Source organism: Leucoraja erinacea, unplaced genomic scaffold (assembly GCF_028641065.1).
Source record: "Leucoraja erinacea ecotype New England unplaced genomic scaffold, Leri_hhj_1 Leri_205S, whole genome shotgun sequence".
Lineage (NCBI taxonomy): Eukaryota > Metazoa > Chordata > Chondrichthyes > Rajiformes > Rajidae > Leucoraja > Leucoraja erinaceus.
In genome coordinates this window covers 147501-167886 of record NW_026576106.1, presented here as the reverse complement: position 1 = coordinate 167886, position 20386 = coordinate 147501, and the positions used below count along the sequence as shown (strand labels likewise).

The window sequence follows — 20386 nt, the reverse complement described above, 5'->3', positions numbered from 1 at the left end:
GGTGCTCAGGCAGCGCTTACTCACTTGATGCTGATGGCAAATTCTTCCAACTCCTTTGGCCTCTGTCGAACAAGGAAAGTGCTGTTCCCACGGTCGATCAATATTGCCTCTGCCTGCAGCCGGTCAATTGCTCCAGCAAACCTGGCCAGTTGGAAAATGCCAATCAATAATCAATCTTCAATCAGTGAACTCAGCTTGGCTGCAGACACAATCCTCATCATTAGAAGGCCCCTCGCCTTCATATCCCAAAGTGCTCAGAACTGCAAGAACTTTGTTATATAATGTGCCGAACCTGGAAAAGACTGCCAGCATCTTCACACGGGTGGGACAGTCTACATCCCCTGGCACAGAATGGGATTAGACCCAGTCACAATCATTTTAATAGTTTACACTTTAGACTTGGGAGCTTCTAAATGGGAACTGAGTCTGTGCCGACCAGCAACTGCCCCATACACTAGCACTGTCCTACACAATATACAGCCCCGTACACTAGCACTGTCCTACACAATATACAGCCCCGTACACTAGCACTGTCCTACACAATATACAGCCCCGTACACTAGCACTATCCTACACAATATACAGCAACTGCCCCGTACACTAGCACTGCCCTACACAATATACAGCAACCACCCCAGTACACTAGCACTGTCCTACACAATATACAACAACTGCCCAGTACACTAGCACTGTCCTACACAATATACAGCCCCGTACACTAGCACTGTCCTACACAATATACAACAACTGCCCAGTACACTAGCACTGTCCTACACAATATACAGCCCAGTACACTAGCACTGTCCTACACAATATACAGCCCAGTACACTAGCACTATCCTACACAATATACAGCGATTGCCCAGTACACTAGCACTATCCTACACAATATACAGCAACTGCCCCGTACACTAGCACTGTCCTACACAATATACAGCAACCACCCCAGTACACTAGCACTATCCTACACAATATACAGCAACTGCCCCGTACACTAGCACTGTCCTACACAATATACAGCAACCACCCCAGTACACTAGCACTGTCCTACACAATATACAGCCCCGTACACTAGCACTGTCCTACACAATATACAAGTTTACCAAACCTGCACATCTTTGTAGTGTGGGAGGCAATCACCCGGAGAAACCCCACGCAGGTCACAAGAAGAACGTGCAAACTCCGTACAGACAGCGCCCATGGGGTCAGGATGGAACCCAGGTCTCTGGCGCTGTGAGACAGCAGCACCACCCGCTGCACCACCGTGCCACACATAAAGATAGGGGGTGGGGCCTCACGTGTAATGTAACAGGTTTGCTGCATGTTTAGAAACATAGAAATTAGGTGCAGGAGTAGAGGCCATTCGGCCCTTCGAGCCTGCACCATTCGCCATTCAATATGATCATGGCTGATCATCCAACTCAGTATCCCGTACCTGCCTTCTCTCCATACCTTCTGATTCCCTTAGCCACAAGGGCCACATCTAACTCCCTCTTAAATATAGCCAATGAACTGGCCTCGACTACCCTCTGTGGCAGAGAGTTCCAGAGATTCACCACTCTCTGTGTGAAAAAAGTTCTTCTCATCTCCGTTTTAAAGGATTTCCCCCTTATCCTTAAGCTGTGACCCCTTGTCCTGGACTTCCCCAACATCGGGAACAATCTTCCTGCATCTAGCCTGTCCAACCCCTTAAGAATTTTGTAAGTTTCTATAAGATCCCCTCTCAATCGCCTAAATTCTAGAGAGTATAAACCAAGTCTATCCACTCTTTCTTCATATGAAAGTCCTGACATCCCAGGAATCAGTCTGGTGAACCTTCTCTGCACTCCCTCTATGGCAATAATGTCCTTCCTCAGATTTGGAGACCAAAACTGTACGCAATACTCCAGGTGTGGTTTGTGCTGGATGTGTGAAAGATGCAGAGACAGGAGGTAGAGTGTGAACAGGGAACGGCCACGGCAGATGCCATACGCCCTGGTCATCCAGTGTAGAGAAACAGATTAAAGAGGTGATAGTCACACCCTGAGCCCATGAACCAGTTGTAAAATGCTGTGTACATTCCACCCCCCACCACCAGGCTGGTTGCTGCTCACAGCCACATGACCGAGCGAGGCAGTGATGGTGTCCCTGGACTGACAGGCAGGCAGGCATACCTACCACGTGAATTCCGAGTAATCCACCCCCTTTGGAACCTGCAAGCAAAACAAGGCCAACATATCACCGACCTGTGAATGTCATTGTGGGATATGACAATAAAACTCTCGTGACTCGTGAATGCAAATACAGAGTCCACCGATCTTTGTAACAACAGGGATGTGGGATTTATATCAGAGCTTAGAAGAGGAGAGACAGAGATGACACAACAGTACTGTGGACCACGTCTGCACCGCTGTACCACTGGGAATAGCCCAGACCTGGAGCTCTGAAGTCAACATGGTCGCACATGGTCACTGGTCAATAAAGTTGAAGCACAGGGGAGACGAGGTGAGCAGAATCACTGGGTCGACGGTGGTTTAGGTGATAGGATGCGATGCGTAGACATCTACTCTTTGTGGCGTACATCAAGTTCAAGTTACGATGTTATGGAATGATTAGACATGAATGTGGGATGTTTATTGTCACGTGTACCAAGGTACAGTCAAAAGCTTGTGTGATCATTCAGTGAGTGTGTGGTTGACACAGGACACAGGCTGTTGATAGAGACCAGGGGTGTCCAAGGCAACAGGAGTCACCTGGACATTTACTAGCCAAGCCATCTATATTTTTATCCATCAAGTTTATGACATGCCTGTAATGCCATGCTGACTGACCCTAATCATCACATTCCCCTCTAAATACAAGTCAATCACATTGTTAACAATCTTCTAAAATGGCCATGACAGATACAAGCAGTCGCATACGAAAACTATAAACCTGTTCTGGATCATGGTCGATGATTCTGGGTGTCAGGGGTTATGGGGAGAAGGCAGGAGAATGGGGTTAGGAGAGAGAGATAGATCAGCCAAGACTCGATGGGCCGAATGGCCTAATTCTGCCTCTATCATGTGATTATCCCTATTTACCTTCTTGAACAAAAGAAGAACATTAGCTGCCCCAGACCTCAGGGCAGTACAAAGGACAACAAGATTTTCAACAATGTCCCTGGAATCTTCACAGCCTCCTCTCCCAACAACCTGGATAGATCTCCTTACACCCCGGGCACTTCCCCATCAGCACCACCTGCCAACGACAGCCACGATGGCGCAGCGGGTAGAGCTGCTGCCTTACAGAGCTCACAGCACCCGAGACCCGGGTTCCATTCCAACTACGGGTGCTGTCTGTACGGAGTTTGCACGTTCTCCCCGTGACCTGCGTGGGTTTTCACCGGGAGCTCCGGTTTCCTCCCACACTCCAAAGACGTACAGATTTGTAGGATAATTGGCTTGGTGTAAATGTAAATTGTCCCCAGTGTGTGTAGGATAGTGTTAGTGTGTGGATCGCTGGTCGGCGTGTATCTATAAACTGAACTATACTAAACCACCGCCTTCATGATCTCAAAGTGTCCCCCACTGACACTGACTAGCCACTGACCCTAGGAGAAGGTTAAGTATTGCCCCTACCCCTTCATCAACATATTGTGTGAGACAAACTGAACAAAGGATCCCCGTCCAAGCTACAGTGAATTTAATTAACTGCAGGGGAATTAAACCAATTAATGTTAATGTTGTGTAGTTCTGGTCAACAGACTGAATGAACAATGACAGCCCTGGACAGGGTGCAGAGCAGATTCACCTGCCTCGATGGAAAGCCTACAGTTACACACCATCACGAGGGTAGGTGGCTGATCTGGGCAACTTAACAAGCATGAGAGGCAGAAATAGGACAGATCGCAAACATTTATTTCCCGTGGTCGGAGAATTAAAACAAGGGAGCAGAGGCTTGAGGTGAGAGCATGGAATGAGATCTGAGGGGTGAGTTGTATTATGCAGAGCGGCTGATACCTGGAGCAGTACACCTGAGGTGCATTTCGACAGGCAGGGCTTGGGAAGATGCAGTCCTGTATTGCCAGTACAGGATAGAGTGGGAACAGGATTAGTGTCGATGGGAACCAAGGACAGGACTGTGTTGTTCCATTCTGCACTGTACGGTTGAATGAGACTGAGAACAAGACATCAGCCTTGGTGGCTGAGGCAAAGGATTTAGCAGAAACCTATGGCGATAAACTCCACGGCAACTACAGGGGTTCAGCTGATGTTGCCTCAAGGCTCCAGGAGTCCAGGACCCATGCTGACCTCTGCTGTTGTCATTGTGGAGTTTGCACGTTCTCCCTGTGACTGAGTGGGGTGATTACAGCTGCTGTAATGTGTCACCACGCTGCCAAGGCTGGAGTCAGACTCGGCGTACAGACTGGATGCTGGGTTGATGGGCCGAAGGGACTATTGTCCTGCCCAACTCCAGGTGAACAGAAACAGGACAAAAGTGAAGGTATTTGATCAGTCACTGTGGGCTAGCAGCAAACTGCAGGATGAATGGTCCTACCCACACAGGGTCAGTGGTACACACAGGTCAGGGGTCAGAGGTACTCACAGGTCAGGGGTCAGAGGTACAGACAGGTCAGGGGTCAGAGGTACTCACACAGGTCAGGGGTCAGAGGTACTAAAACAGGGTCAGGGGTCACAGGTACACACAGGTCAGGGGTCAGAGGTACTCACACAGGGTCAGGGGTACACACGGGTCAGGGGTCAGAGTTACTCACACAGGTCAGGGGTCAGAGTTACTCACACAGGTCAGGGGTCAGAGTTACTCACACAGGTCAGGGGTCAGAGTTACTCACACAGGTCAGGGGTCAGAGTTACTCACAGGGGTCAGTGGTATACACAGGTCAGGGGTCAGAGTTACTCACACAGGTCAGGGGTCAGTGGTATACACAGGTCAGGGGTCAGAGGTACTCACACAGGGCAGGGGATGCACGCAGTCTCGGGGAAAGAAGCCCACCTCTCTCGTAGTTAGGTTTCGACCCTGCAACAGAAACAAAGAGTTGTTGCCCCACCACCACTCGCTGCTGGATGGCCCGCCTGCTGATGCTGACCACCTTTGACCAGCAGGATCCCAGGTGAAAGTGCCCGCAGATGCAGACTGGAGGCCAAGTAACGTCCCCACCCACCTGGGAACCGCTAGTCCCCCCCCACCCCCACCCACAGTGCAACGCTCCGTCACCCCGCCGTGTGCGGTCTCACTGTCGTGTGTGCGTGTTCGCGTGTGCGTGTTCGCATGTGCGTGTACCTGTGTGTGCGGGTAATCCCCGTACCTGCTACCAGGTGGAGTGTGTGTGTACATGTGTGTGTGTGTACATGCATGTACGGGCAATCCCCGTACCTACCACCAGGTGGAGTGTGTGTGTGTACATGCATGTGCGGGCAGTCTCTCCGTACCTGCCACCAGGTGGAGTGTGTGCACGTGTGTATGTACATGTGTGTGTGTGTACATGTGTGTGTGGGCAGTCCCCGTACCTGCCACCAGGTGGAGTGTGTGTGTACATGTGTGTGTGTGTACATGTGTGTGTGTGTACATGCATGTGTGGGCAGTCCCTGTACCTGCCACCAGGTGGAGTGTGTGTGTACATGTGTGTGTGTGCATGTGTGTGCGGGCAGTCCCCGTACATGTGTGTGTGAGCCACCAGGTGGTGTGTGTACATGTGTTTGTGTACATGTGTGTGTGTGTGCATGTGTGTGTGTGTACATGCATGTGTGGGCATTTCTGGTACTGGGTGCGTGGTGGTGTGTGTGTGTGCATGTGTGTGCGGGCAGTCCCCGTACCTGCCACCAGGTGGTGTGTGTGTGTGCATGTGTGTGCGGGCAGTCCCCGTACCTGCCACCAGGTGGAGTGTGTGTGTACATGTGTGTGTGTGTGTACATGCATGTGTGGGCAGTCCCCGTACCTGCCACCAGGTGGAGTGTGTGTGTGCATGTGTGTGCGGGCAGTCCCCGTACCTGCCACCAGGTGGAGTGTATGTGTACATGTGTGTGTGGGCAGTCCCCGTACCTGCCACCAGGTGGAGTGTGTGTGTACATGTGTGTGTGTGTACATGCGTGTGTGGGCAGTCCCCGTACCTGCCACCAGGTGGAGTGTGTGTGTACATGTGTGTGTGGGCAGTCCCCGTACCTGCCACCAGGTGGAGTGTGTGTGTACATGCGTGTGTGGGCAGTCCCCGTACCTGCCACCAGGTGGAGTGTGTGTGTACATGCGTGTGTGGGCAGTCCCCGTACCTGCCACCAGGTGGTGTGGGCTTCGGCCGCATACACCTCGATGACATCGCCCGGCTGCATGGGTAGAGCCGGCCTCGATCCCGGAGGCTGCGGTGATCCTCGGTAACTCTGCGTCACCTGCATTCGCGGCGGTCCTGGTGGAGAACTGTACGTCAGGGCAACACGTCAACGCCCGTCCCAACCACGTCTCATAACGTCATATGTGATGGGCGCTGAATTAGGCCATTCGGCCCATCAAGTCTACTCCACCATTCAATCATGGCTGATCTATCTCTCCCTCCTAACCCCATACATCAGCCTTCTCCACATAACTCCTGACACCCGCACTAATCAATCATTTTGATTATTTCAAGAATGCTGTAAGTTTCAATGATATCCCCTCTGATCCTTCTAAACTCCAGTGAGTACAGGCCCAGTGCTGACAAATGCCCATCATATGTTAACCCACTCATTGCTGGGATCATTCATGTAAACCTCCTCTGCACCCTCTCCAGAGCCAGCACATCCTTCCTTCCACAAACAGGGCACAACATTGATCAATTCCCTCATCCAATCAATAATTCAACCTGAGCCTGGGCCTGGAGAGGGTTCCTGTGATGTGGAAGACATCCAGCCTGGTTCCTGTACCAACGAGAACGTGTCCCAGCTCCTCCAATGACCACAGACCGGTGACACAGAGGCTGGTGCTCACTCACCTGTGACCCCTGGTTGAACCCTACCTGGACCCCCTGTAGTTCACATATCGTGTAGTTACTAGCGAGTACAGCACCATCCTTGTACAGTATGTTTACGTACTTAACCACTAACATTTATTCAATTCAAGTCAAACAAAGCTGGGGGTTGAGGAAGCCATCGTTCACCTGCTCCATCGCTCCTCTGCTCACCTGGATAAGCCAGGAAGCATCGTGAGTGCCATGTTTTTTACTTGAATCACCAGCAGTTCAACATCGACAAGACTAAGAGGTTAGCGGTGACCTTTAGGAGGAGAGGAACACACTTGTTCCCTGTCTCCATCAATGGTGTGGATGTACAGTTTACCAGGGAGTACAGATACCTGGGAGTGTACCTGGATAGTAAACTGGACTGGTTCAGGAATGCTGGGGCCCTGTACAAGAAGGGACAGAACCGGCTGGACTATTTGAGACGGCTCCGCTCCTTCAACATCTGCAGTAAGATGCTGGCCAGTGCCATCTTCATCACTGCCGTGTGCAGGGGCATCAGGGTCAACAAACTCATCAGGAAGGCTGGCTCTGTCCTGGAGGCGAATTGGATTCATGGGAGGTTGGTCTTGGAGGGGAGGATGCTCCTCAAACTATGGAACATCCTGGACAATACAGCTCACCCCCTCCGTGACACACTGGTCAACCTGAGGAGCACCTTCAGCAACAGCCTGGTTCCACCAAGATGCAGCACAGACCACAGGAGATCCTTCTTCCCTGTGGCTATCAAACTGCACAACTTCTCCCCCTTCTGTTGTGGTCGGTCGACTGAGACTGACCCCCCCCCCCCCCCCCCCCCCCCCCCCCCTTCCACTCGTCACTTTAATTCCATGTTTTATGTATTTTTTGTTTTTAAGAATGTTGGCAGATCAATTTCTCTCCTCGGATAAATACATTTCTATGGTGTTGTATTATATTAATTCCAATCATGTCATCAACCATGTGCCCACTGTACCACCCATCAAATGGAGCTGTGTCAGGGCCTGGCAGACAGTCACCAACAGAGACAACAACCTGGCTGATCAACACCCGGCTTGAGATCGAACTATTCCTGTTTGTTTATGTTTCATTCGCATGAAGAAGATATTAATATACAACGTGAAGAGTAGCGGCCCCAGCACCGAGCCCTGCGGAACTCCACTAGTCACTGGCAGCCAACTAGGCACCCCCCCGCCTCACCCCCACCCTACGCTCACCCACTGACCCCAACCTCCCGCTCACCTGGATCCAATGAACAACTCTGCCTCTCGTCTCCGTTGAAGCCGTTCTGTGTGAAAAAGCAAACACATTTGAGCACATTTCATCAAGTTTACAACAGGCCACTCGGCCCCTCTGATCACTGCCAACATATCTGTCTGTCCCTCATCATGCTCTACCCTTCCCCCACCTCCTCTCCTTGCTGTCTCTCTCCACCCCGTGAAACCCACATCTCCCCAGTCTAAAGGCAGCAGGAGGAGCAGGGTTGGGGGCAGAGGGCTTCCCATTTACACATGATATTAAGCAGACATTGATGTTCCAAGTTGCAGTCTCTTGCACCTCCTCTATTATCCCCGCGGCCCTCAATGGCAGCTTCCACCATCGCCCCCAACCTGCCCCTCAATGGCAGCCCCCACCATCACAATACAGCCCCCACCATCGCTCCCAACCTGCCCCATCGAGGAGACTCCTGGCCTGAGCCAGTAACTGCAGTCAGGATTTTAAAATACTTTGCTGAGAATGCAAGTGAATAAAAGCAGAATGTGCTGGAAACTCAGCAGGTTGGGCAGTATCTGTGGAAGCACAAGTAGTTAAAGTACCTAGCCTAAACGGCATGTCGCCCACAACTCTCGCCAACTTCTACAGATGCACCACAGGAAGCATTTTATCGGGATACATCCCAGCAACGGTTTGGGAACAGCTTCGTCCAAGACCACAAGAAACCGCAGAGAGTTGTGGACGCAGCCCAGACCATCACACAAACCAACCTCCCATCCATCGCCTCCATCTACACCTCACGCTGCCTCGGCAAGGCCAGCAGCATCATCAAGGACCAGTCTCACCCCGGTCACTCCCTCTTCTCCCCTCTCCCATCGGGCAAAAGGGAAAAGAAGTGTGAAAACTGATTTGGACGAAGGGATTGAAGGCTTTGTGGCCAAGTTTGCAGTTGATGTGAAAATAGGTAGAGGGGCAGGTAGTGTAGAGAAAGCAGGGACTCTGCAGAAGGACTTGGACAGGTTGGGAGAGTGGGCAGAGAAGTGGCAGATGGAATATAGTGGAGCAAAGTGTAGAGTCACGCATTTTGGTCGTAGGAATAAACCATATAACCATATAACAATTACAGCACGGAAACAGGCCATCTCGACCTTTCTAGTCCGTGCCGAACACATATTCTCCCCTAGTCCCATAAACCTGTGCTCAGACCATAACCCTCCATTCCTTTCCCGTCCATGTAACAATCCAATTTATTTTTAAATGACAAAAACGAACCTGCCTCCACCACCTTCACTGGAAGCTCATTCCACACAGCCACCACTCTCTGAGTAAATAAGTTCCCCCTCATGTTACCCCTAAACATCTGTCCCTTATTTCTCAAGTTTGAATCTTCCCTACTCTCAGTGGGAAAAGCTTGTCCACATCAACTCTGTCTATCCCTCTCATCATTTTAAAAACCTCTATCAAGTCCCCCCTTAACCTTCTGCGCTCCAAAGAATAAAGACCTAACTTGTTCAACCTTTCTCTGTATCTTAGTTGCTGAAACCCAGGCAACATTCTAGTAAATCTTCTCTGTACTCTCTCTATTTTGTTGACATCCTTCCTATAAATTGTACACCGTACTCCAGTTTTGGTCTCACCAATGCCTTGTACAATTTTAACATTACATCCCAACTTCTATACTCAATGCTCTGATTTATAAAGGCCAGCATACCAAAAGCTTTCTTTACCACCCTATCTATACGAGATTCCACCTTCAGGGAACTGTGCACAGTTATTCTCAGATCCCCGGGACAATAAACTGAATGGAACTTTGTCATACATTAAACATGTATAATCATCCTCCTGTGGTCAGGTTCAATGTTCAAAACACTTTCCTCGACCGCTGCAAGAAACTGGCTCCGTCGTTCCTCAGAATCCCAGCCTGGTGGTCACATTCCAGCCACTACACATGTGGACACACATGGACACACATGTGGACACACACGGATACACGTGGACACACACGGACACACGTGGACACACACGGATACACGTGGACACACACGGACACACGTGGACACACACGGATACACACGTGGACACACATGGACACACGTGGACACACACGTTGACACACACAGACACACGTGGACACACGTGGCCACACACGTGGACACACACGGCCACACGTGGACACACGGATACACACGTGGACACACATGGACACACGTGGACACACACGTTGACACACACAGACACACGTGGACACACGTGGACACACACGGACACACGTGGACACACACGGATACACACGTGGACACACGTGGACACACACGGACACACGTGGACACACACGGACACACGTGGACACACACTGACACACACGGACACACGTGGACACACACGGACACACGTGGACACACGGACACACGTGGACACACACGTTGACACACACAGACAGATGTGGACATACATAGACACACATGTGGACATACACATGGACACACATGTGGACACACACAGACAGACGTGGACACACACATGGACATACACGGCCACACGTGGACATACATGTGGACACACACGTTGACACACACGGACACACGGACACACACACGGACACATGGGGACATCCACATGGACACACACGTGGCCACACACATACAGGAGAAACATGCATCAAGGACTACAAACAACGGTACAGATACACACACGTGTCAAACACAATGCCAGTGACAGCACCAGCATCACTCACCGCCTGTCTGTCTCTCCTGGGATCTGAAACAAGATGAATTGCCAGATTATTGGGGTCATCAGCAGGTCCAGGATCAGCCAATGGCCACGTGCAACACGGACTTGGACCTTTACTCACCCATCACCTGCATCAGCACAGGGCTCACCCCAGTACACAGCACTTAGCCAGACCAGCAGACCAGCAGGGCTCTTGGCCAGACCAGCAGACCAACAGGAGCGAGGGGGGGGGGGAGTAGGGAGGGGTGTGGGGTGGGTGGGGGTGGGGAGTGGTGGGGTGGGGAGGGGTTGGGAGGGGTGGGAAGGGGGGGGGGTAGGGAGGGGTGGGAAGGGGCGGGGGTAGGAGGGATGGTGGGGGTAGGGAGTGGAGGAGGTGGGGAGGGTGGGGGGTAGGGGAGGGGTGGGGTGGGGGTGGGGGTGGTGGGGTGGGTGAGGGTGGGGAGGGGTGGAGGTGGGAGGGGGTGGGAAGGGGCGGGGGGTAGGGGGAGGGGATGGGGTGGGGTAGGGAGTGGAGTGGTGGGGAGGGGTAGGGGAGGGGTGGGGAGGGGTGGGCTACTACACAGCCTGTTCTAGGCGTAGACTGAGCCATGGTTATTATTGTAGATGATCAGAGTTCTGGGGCATAATGTGTAGGGCAACAAGAAGATAAGAGCAGCACGTTGTTGCAGAAATCTAGTCTTAGGCTAGAAGAAGGGGCCCAACTCGAAACGCCACCCATTCCTTCTCTCTGGAGATGTTGCCTGTCCTGCTGTTACTCCAGTATCTTCAGCTAAATAATGTTAGTCAGCTTGTAAGCAGCAGGGCAATGGCAAATGGAATGTAATCCTGATCTCTGATAATTGAGGGAATGCTTGGCCAAGGGTCTGCTGGTCTGGCCAAGGGTCTGCTGGTCTGGCCAGGGGGTCTGCTGGTCTGGCCAGGGGGTCTGCTGGTCTGGCCAGGGGGTCTGCTGGTCTGGCCAGGGGGTCTGCTGGTCTGGCCAAGGGGTCTGCTGTCTGGCCAAGGGGTCTGCTGGTCTGGCCAAGGGGTCTGCTGGTCTGGCCAAGGGGTCTGCTGGTCTGGCCAGGGGGTCTGCTGGTCTGGCCAGGGGGTCTGCTGGTCTGCTGGTCTGAACAGAGCAGGTCAAACATCATGTTGAGTGGGTTTGGGGAGTGTCGAAGAACATTGAATGTCGGTGCTGGCTCTAAGGGCCGAATGGCCTACTCCTGCATCTATTGTCTATTGTCTAATATGTAGACAGGGTGGTGATGGCATATTGCCATTCACCAGGGCACAGAATAGAGATTCAGGGCGGTCTTGGCACAACCTGGTTAAACCTTGTCTCAGTCACAGCTGTCCTGTCCTCTCACTCGAAGATGGACTGGACTAGCGCACATTATTCAGCAGGACCTGACTGGGATGGTACATTCCTCCCCCCCCCCTCCCTCACCACCACCCCCTCCTCATTGCCCCCTCCTCACTGCCCCCCCCTCACTGCCCCCCCACCCTCACTGCCCCCCCCTCCCACACAACCCCCCCCTCCCTCACCACCCGTCACAGCTGTCCTGTCCTCTCACTATAAGGTGGGCTAGACTGGGCTGGACTGGGCTAGACTGGGCTGGGCTGGGCTAGACTAGGCTGGGCTGGACTGGGCTAGGCTGGGCTGGGCTGGACTGGGCTGGGCTGGGCTGGGGTAGACTGGGCTGGGCTAGACTGGGCTGGGCTGGACTTGGCTGGGCTGGACTGGGCAAAATTGTGCCAGGCTGGGCTGGGCTGGGCTGGGCTGGGCTGGGCTGGGCTAGACTGAGCAGAATTGGGCTGGACTGGGCTGGACCGGGCTGGGCTGGGCTGGGCTGGACTGGGCTGGGCTGGACTGGGCTGGACTGGGCTAGGCTGGGCTGGGCTGGGCTGGGCTGGGCTGGACTGGACTGGGCTGGGCTGGGCTGGACTGGACTGGGCTGGACTGGGCTGGGCTGGACTACATTATCCAGCAGGACAATGTGTGGATGGTACGTTTTGTAACAAGGACACTGTGGTCTGGGTTGATTGTGCTGGGCACAGGCAGAAGGGACTGGCCTGATGGGATGTGTTTGACATTACTGGTCCCGTATCGGGTAAATATTGGGGATCGTCCCCCAATGGCAGAAGTGCCGAAAGACATGATGGTCAGGGGGTTGTGAAGAATGAGATTAAAGGGGAATGTTTGTTACCCAGACATTGGTTAGAATCTGCATTGAAAGGGCGATGGAGGCCGATATTTACATCATACTGAAGCACATGATCATCACAGGGCTCTGGAGAGAGCGGGGAGTGGAATTAGTTTGGGGCTCTGGATAGTGTGGGGCTAGGATCGCTGGACATCGCTGGGATCTGATAGCTCTGTGGGTTAGAGAGAGGCAGTGCCATTAGTTTGGTGCGGAGAGTGTGGACTCTGTCACGTTTAACGAGTCCACGACGACCATCGATCACCCGTACACTAGTTCGATGTTATCCCACTTTCACATCTATGCATTAGGTGCAATTTATAGAAGCCTACACACCTGTGACACACCTGTGACACACCTGTGACACACCTATGACACACCTGTGACACACCTGCAATTTATAGAAGCTTACACACCTGCACGTCTTTGCAATGTGGGAGGAAACCTAAGCAGCTGAAGAAACCCACACGGTCACAGGGAGAATGTACAAACTCCACACAGTCAGGTTCCAGCCCGGGTCTCAGGTGCCAAAAGGGGGTCGGCCATTTAGGACTAAGATGAGGAAAAACTTCTTCACCCAGAGAGTTGTGAATCTGTGGAATTCTCTGCCACAGAACGCAGTGGAGGCCAATTCACTGGATGGTTTCAAGAGATAGATTTAGTCTAAAGGAATCAAGGGATATGGGGAGAAGGCAGGAACGGGGTACTGATTGTGGATGATCAGCCATGATCACATTGAATGGCGGTGCTGGCTGGAAGGGCCGAATGGCCTCCTCCTGCACCTATTGTCTATGTTTCTACCACTACGTCACTATGACACACCTGTGACACACCTGTGACATACCTGTGACACACCTGTGACACACCTGTGACACACCTGTGACACACCTGTGACACACCTGTGACGTGTCTCCAGATTGAGTTGGTGTAGATGTTTCATTGGTTCCTTACCTGCTGCAATGTTTCCACAGACTGCAACTCTTGCCAAGCACTCTTTGTGGGCTCCGGTTCCACACCTTGAGCACAGGTATCCCTGGTAAAATATGCCCCTGGACAACAAGCAGGGTCAAAGTTAAAACCGCTCTGTGCACAGAGAGAGAGGGGCAGGAAATTAACCCGGGCCTGGAACACTTGGGGCAGAAACGAGGACAGGAATGAAAGCCGGGTCAGTGAGAGGATCTGGGAATGGGATGATGGAATCCCGACAGAGCAGAGGACATCCCAGGTCGTGCCGCTTTCCATTGGCCCTCACTAATCCTCAACCTCTTCCCACTGACCGGACAATCCATGGACCACAATTAGCCTCTTAGAGTCATAGAGTGATACAGTGTGGAAACAGGCCCTTCGGCCCAACTTGTCCACACAGGCCAACGTCCCATCTACCCCAGGCCCACCTGCCCATATTTGGTCCCTATCCCCCAAAACCTGTCCAATCCACAATTAACGATCCATATCAATAATCTATATTGACTGAGCTCTGGCAGGCATAGAATACTCAGCCTAGGTGTGTGGAGATCCAATGAAGGGTCTTCACCTGAAACATCACCTTTTTTCCAGAGATGCTGCCTGTCCTAAGTCTATCATTCACAACTTCATGCCAACTCCATGCCTGGCCAGTTCTCCTGAGGGGCATCCTGTACATGACCCAGTTTCTCTTCCCGTAAGCCTGGGTCTGGCGGACATTTCTGCAGCCCTGCACTCACAAACCACCCTCCTTGTTCACAAACCTCTCCAGTCTGAAGTAGTCCCGATTCAAAACGTCACCTATCCATGTTCCCCACAGATGCTGCCTGACCCGCTGAGTTACTCCAGCACTCTGTGAAACGTCACCTATCCATGTTCCCCACAGATGCTGCCTGACCCGCTGAGTTACTCCAGCACTCTATGAAACGTCACCTATCCATGTTCCCCACAGATGCCACAGATGCTACAGTGGACATCGCACGCTGCTATCCGCAATGTCAGGTCATCTCTTTCAACCAACCCTCCTAAAGTCACCTTGTTATTGTCCTCACCGCAGCCTCTACCTGCTCACCCCCAGGTGGCCATCCAGCAGCCCAGCCCACGGCCTCCCCACCTCTGCCGGGCTACCACCACACGGTCATGATTTGACCGGCAGCTCACGGAGAAGCACGGCCAACTGGTGGTTCAATCCCTTCACTGGACATGGGACTGAGCATTGGACATTGGACATTGGAACAGGCAGTGGACCAGGAGCCGCCATCAAAGCCGGATGAGGGAACCAGGTGTCAGAGGGAGGAACCAGAGCTGGAGCAGGGGAACCAGGATCTGGGAATTGGGATCTGGTGCGGAGAACCTGTAACCGGGAGCCGGGAGCCGGAACAAGGAGGGGAGATGGGAAGAGAGATGGGCGCTGGAGGGGGAGCAGGATGGGGAAGTACAAGGACTGACCGAAGCAGCATGTTGCAGGCATTACAGACAGTGACCTGGGCGAAGGTGTGCATGGTGAAACTGTGCTCATTGCTGGTGCTGTGGTCTGGTCGAATGTTGGATCTACAGTGAGACAGAAACAGGAAGAGCTCCGTTAGACCGACCAACACACACAAGCCCACATGCACAGTCGTGGACATCACTGTCTGAACACCAGGAAGATGACCAGTGACACCCACCCCTCTGGGGTTCTCAATGTCACAGAGTCATTCAGCACAGACACAGGCACTTCGACCCTTCGGCCCCAGCCATGCCAACCAGGATTCCCCATCTAATATAACCATATAACAATTACAGCATGGAAACAGGCCATCTCGGCCCTTCTAGTCCGTGCCGAACACGTATTCTCCCCTAGTCCCATATACCTGCGCTCAGACCATAACCCTCCATTCCCTTCCCGTCCATATAACTATCCAATTTATTTTTAAATGATAAAAACAAACCTGCCTCCACCACCTTCACTGGAAGCTCATTCCACACAGCCACCACTCTCTGAGTAAAGAAGTTCCCCCTCATGTTACCCCTAAGCTTCTGTCCCTTAATTCTCAAGTCATGTCCCCTTGTTTGAATCTTCCCTACTCAGTGGGAAAAGCTTGTCCCCATCAACTCTGTCTATCCCTCTCATCATTTTAAAGACCTCTATCAAGTCCCCCCTTAACCTTCTGCGCTCCAGAGAATAAAGCCCTAACTTGTTCAACCTTTCTCTGTAACTTAGTTGTTGAAACCCAGGCAACATTCTAGTAAATCTCCTCTGTACTCTCTCTATTTGGTTGACGACCAAAATTGTACACCATACTCCAGAATTGGTCTCACCAATGCCTTGTACAATTTTAACATTACATCCCAACTTCTATACTCAATATTCTATACTGTTAGTCTCATTTACTCATGATTGACCCTACGTGTGGGAGGTTGCAACCTTCATGTGGCAAAATTCTTAAGGGGTTGGACAGGCTAGATAGATGCAGGAAGATTTGTGTTAGTCGGTGAATCGGCTGCTGTGTAGCGTTGGTGGTAATGTGGGGAGAATGGGCAACAGGGCGAATGGGATTGCAAGGAGCTGGTGTAGACTGTAAAGGCCAAACAGATTCATGTGTGGAGAGAATGATCACGGTGGGGCTGAAGACAAGGACATCTTCAACAGCCTCAGTGTTGGGACCCCCCCCCCCCCATAGCCCTCCCCCCACTCCACCACCATCCCCCCTCTCTCACTACACCCCCTCCACACATCCCTCCCTCACCCTCCTCCCTCCCTCCCCACCCCTCCCTCACTCCCCACCCCTCCTCACTCAACCCCCCCACCCCTCCCTCACTCCCCCACCCCTCCCTCACTCCCCAACCCCTCCCTCACTGCCCCCTCTCTCACTCCTCCCCCCCTCCCTCCCTCCCTCCCCACCCCTCCCTCCTCCCCCCACCCCTCCCTCCCCTCCTCCCCTCACCCCCCCCCCACCCCTCCCTCACCCCCCTCCCTCACTCCCCCACCCCTCCCTCACTCCCCCAACCCCCCCCCTCCCCCACCCCTCCCTCACTCCCCCCCCCCCCCCCCTCCCTCCCCCACCCCTCCCTCCCTCCCCCACTCCCCCCCCTCCCCTCCCTCCCCCCACCCCTCCCCTCACTCCCCCACCCCTCCCTCACTCCCCCACCCCCCTCCCCCCCCCTCCCACTCCCCACCCCCCTCCCTCTCCTCCCCCCCCCTCCCTCACTCCCCCCACCCCTCCCACTCCCCCCACCCCTCCCTCCCCCCTCCCACCCCTCCCTCACTCCCCACCCCTCCCTCCACTCCCCCCCCCACCCCTCCTCCCCCACCCTCCCGTCACTCCCCACCCCTCCCTCACTCCCCCCCCCCCCCCTCCCTCCCTCCCCCCCCACCCCTCCCTCCCCTCCCCCCCCCCCTCCCTCCCTCCCACCTCCCCCTCCCCCTCCCTCCCTCCCCCCCCCTCCCTCCCCCCCCACCCCTCCCTCCTCCCACCCCTCCCTCACTCCCCCCACCCCTCCCTCACCTCCCCCACCCCTCCCTCACTCCCCCACCCCCCTCCCTCCCCCCACCCCTCCCTCACTCCCCCCCCCTCCTCACCCCCCCACCCCTCCCCACCCCCCCCTCCCTCCCTCCCCACCCCTCCCTCACTCCCCCACCCCTCCCTCACATTCACTCCCCCACCCCTCCCTCACTCCCCCACCCCTCCCTCCTCCCTCCCCCCCCCCCTCACTCCCCACACCTCCCCCTCCCTCCCCCACCCACCTCCCTCACTCCCCCACACCTCCCTCACTCCCCCCCCACCCCACTCCCCCTCACCCCTCCCCTCACCCCACCCCCTCCCTCCCTCCCCCACCCCTCCCTCACTCCCCCCCCACCCCCCCCCCCCACAGTCCCCCGGGAGCTGCACGGATTCTACTCACAGAGCCATGGCAAACTGCTCCAGCCATTTCTTCTTCAGTTCCTTGGTCTTACAGAAGAACTCAAATCCGTTGTGTCCATGGAGATGTGTGAGATAGAATCCATGGGACCACTGTGCAGGCAGGAGGGAGGTGGGATTTAACACACATTTAATAAATTTCCATCAGGTCTCCCCTCCATCTACTGCATTCCAGAGACAATAAGTCCAGGTTTTTCCAACCTCTCCTAGTTAAACACTCCAGAAACAGGAAAACAAAGAAAAATATGTGCAGGAGTGGGCCATTCAGCCCTTCGAGCCTGCATTGCCATTCAATATGATCATGGCTGATCAGTACCCTGTTCCTGCCTTCTCCCCATATCCCTTGATTCCGTTAGCCCTAAGAGCTAAATCTAACTCTCTTGAAAACATCCAGTGAATTGGCCTCCACTGCCTCCTGTGGCAGAGAATTCCACAGATTCACGACTCTCTGGGTGAAAAGGTTTTTCCTCATCTCAGTCCTAAATGGCCTACCCCTTATTCTTAACCTGTGGCCCCTGGTTCTGGACATCGAGAATAGTTTACCTGCATCTACCCTATCCAATCCTTTAAGAATTTTGTTTCTTTAAGGTCCCTTCGCATCATTCTAAATTCCAATGAATACAAGCCCAGTCGACCCATTCTTACATCATATGTCAGTCCCACCATCCTGGGAATTAACCTGGTGAACCTACGCTGGGCTCCCTCAATAGCAATAATGTCCTTCCTCACATTAGGAGACCAAAACTGCACACGATACTCCAGGTGTGGTCTCACCAGGGCCCTGTACAACTGCTGTAGGACCTCGAAGGTACACAAAAATGCTGGAGAAACTCAGCGGGTGTAGCAGTATCTATGGAGCAAAGGAAATAGTCAACGGAAGGGTTTTGGCCCGAAACGTTGCCTATTTGAATTGAATTTAATTGAATTGAATCCTTTATTTGTCCTTTCGGTCTGAACGAAATGTTGTTGCCTGCAGCCATACATGTAATAAACAACACACAATAAACACAAATGAACATCCACCACAGTGAGTTCACCAGGCACACTGTGATGGAGGCAAAAGTCTTAGGGTTACTGTCTCTTCCCTCCTCTTCTCTCTCTGCACTGAGGCGATACCCCACCGGGCGATGGTAAGTCAGTCCCGCGGTTCAAGCTCCGCGGCCCGGGGGTGGTCGAAGCTGCCGCCCTCCAGTCCAGCGGACGTAGCTGTTGCCACGGGAGCTCCGGAAAACAGGCATCAGCCTGTGACCTGCGAGCTCTCGACGATGTCGTCCACGGGCCCGCGGCCGAGCCCCGGATTCAGGTCGCCGCCGCCATAACGCCGCCTCGGCCACTGGAGCACCGTCTCCGCCCCGCACTGGGCCGTCCTCACGGGAGCGTCTCAGCCCCGCACTGGGCCGTCCTCACGGGAGTGTCTCAGCCCCGCACTGGGCCGTCCACACGGGAGCGTCTCAGCCCCGCACCGGGCCGCCCACACGGGAGCGTCTCCGCCCCGCACTGGGCCGTCCTCACGGGAGCGTCTCAGCCCCGCACTGGGCCGTCCTCACGGGAGCGTCTCAGCCCCGCACCGGGCCGCCCACACGGGAGCGTCTCAGCCCCGCACTGGGCCGTCCACACGGGAGCGTCTCAGCCCCGCACCATCCGCCCTCACCGGAGCGCCGAGTCGTGCCGCTGCCCGAATGCCGCCGCAGCTCGAAGACAGCCAGCCTCGCGTTGGTGAGTCCAGGCTGGCTCTACTTCCGGAGCCTCAAGGTCGGTCGCAGGTTGGAGGCCGCCAGCTCCGCCATTAGGCCTCAGCTCAGACGGGGGAAGGGAAGGGGGATATGACAAGAAAGTCGCATTCCTGGGAGTCCACATCTCCGAGGATATGACATGGGCATCACACGCCTCAGCACTGGTGAGTAAGGCAAGGCAGCGCCTTTACCACCTCAGGCAATTGAGGAAATTCAGAGTGTCTCCGAGAATCCTCCAGTGCTTCTACGCAGCGGCGGTGGAAAGCATCTTGTCCGGGAACATTACCATCTGGTTTGGGAATTGCTCTGCCAAGGACAAGAAGGCTCTGCAGAGAGTAGTGCGTTCGGCCGAACGCACTATGGGAACTTCACTCACCCCCCTGCAGGAACTATACAACAGGAGGTGCAACTCCAGAGCAAATAAAATCATGGGAGACCCCTTCCACCCCTGCAACAGACTGTTCCAGCTGCTACGGTCAGGCAAACGCCTCCGTTGCCATGCAGTGAGAACGGAGAGGTTGAGAAGGAGTTTCTTCCCAGAGGCCATTCGGACTGTAAACGCCTATCTCACCAGGGACTAACTCTACTGAACGTTTTTCCTTCCATTATTTATTATGTAAAAGAATATGTGTGTTATGATTGTGTTTATAGTTTGTTTGGTTGTTTTGTTGTTTGTCTTTTGCACAAAAGTCCGCGACCATTGCCACTTTCATTTCA

At 53.8% G+C, this 20386-nt stretch overlaps 1 protein-coding gene across 1 annotated transcript in view; it reads right to left on the bottom strand.

Annotated features, from left to right (window-relative positions):
- Positions 1-20386, bottom strand: part of LOC129716303 (guanine nucleotide exchange factor VAV3-like) — a 72863-nt gene that overhangs the window by 16255 nt on the left and 36222 nt on the right. The window contains 9 exon segments of the mRNA XM_055666167.1: positions 25-141; positions 2158-2192; positions 4933-4998; positions 6246-6379; positions 8186-8231; positions 10893-10915; positions 14023-14120; positions 15484-15585; positions 17920-18029. Coding sequence (XP_055522142.1) covers positions 25-141; positions 2158-2192; positions 4933-4998; positions 6246-6379; positions 8186-8231; positions 10893-10915; positions 14023-14120; positions 15484-15585; positions 17920-18029 — 731 coding nt within the window.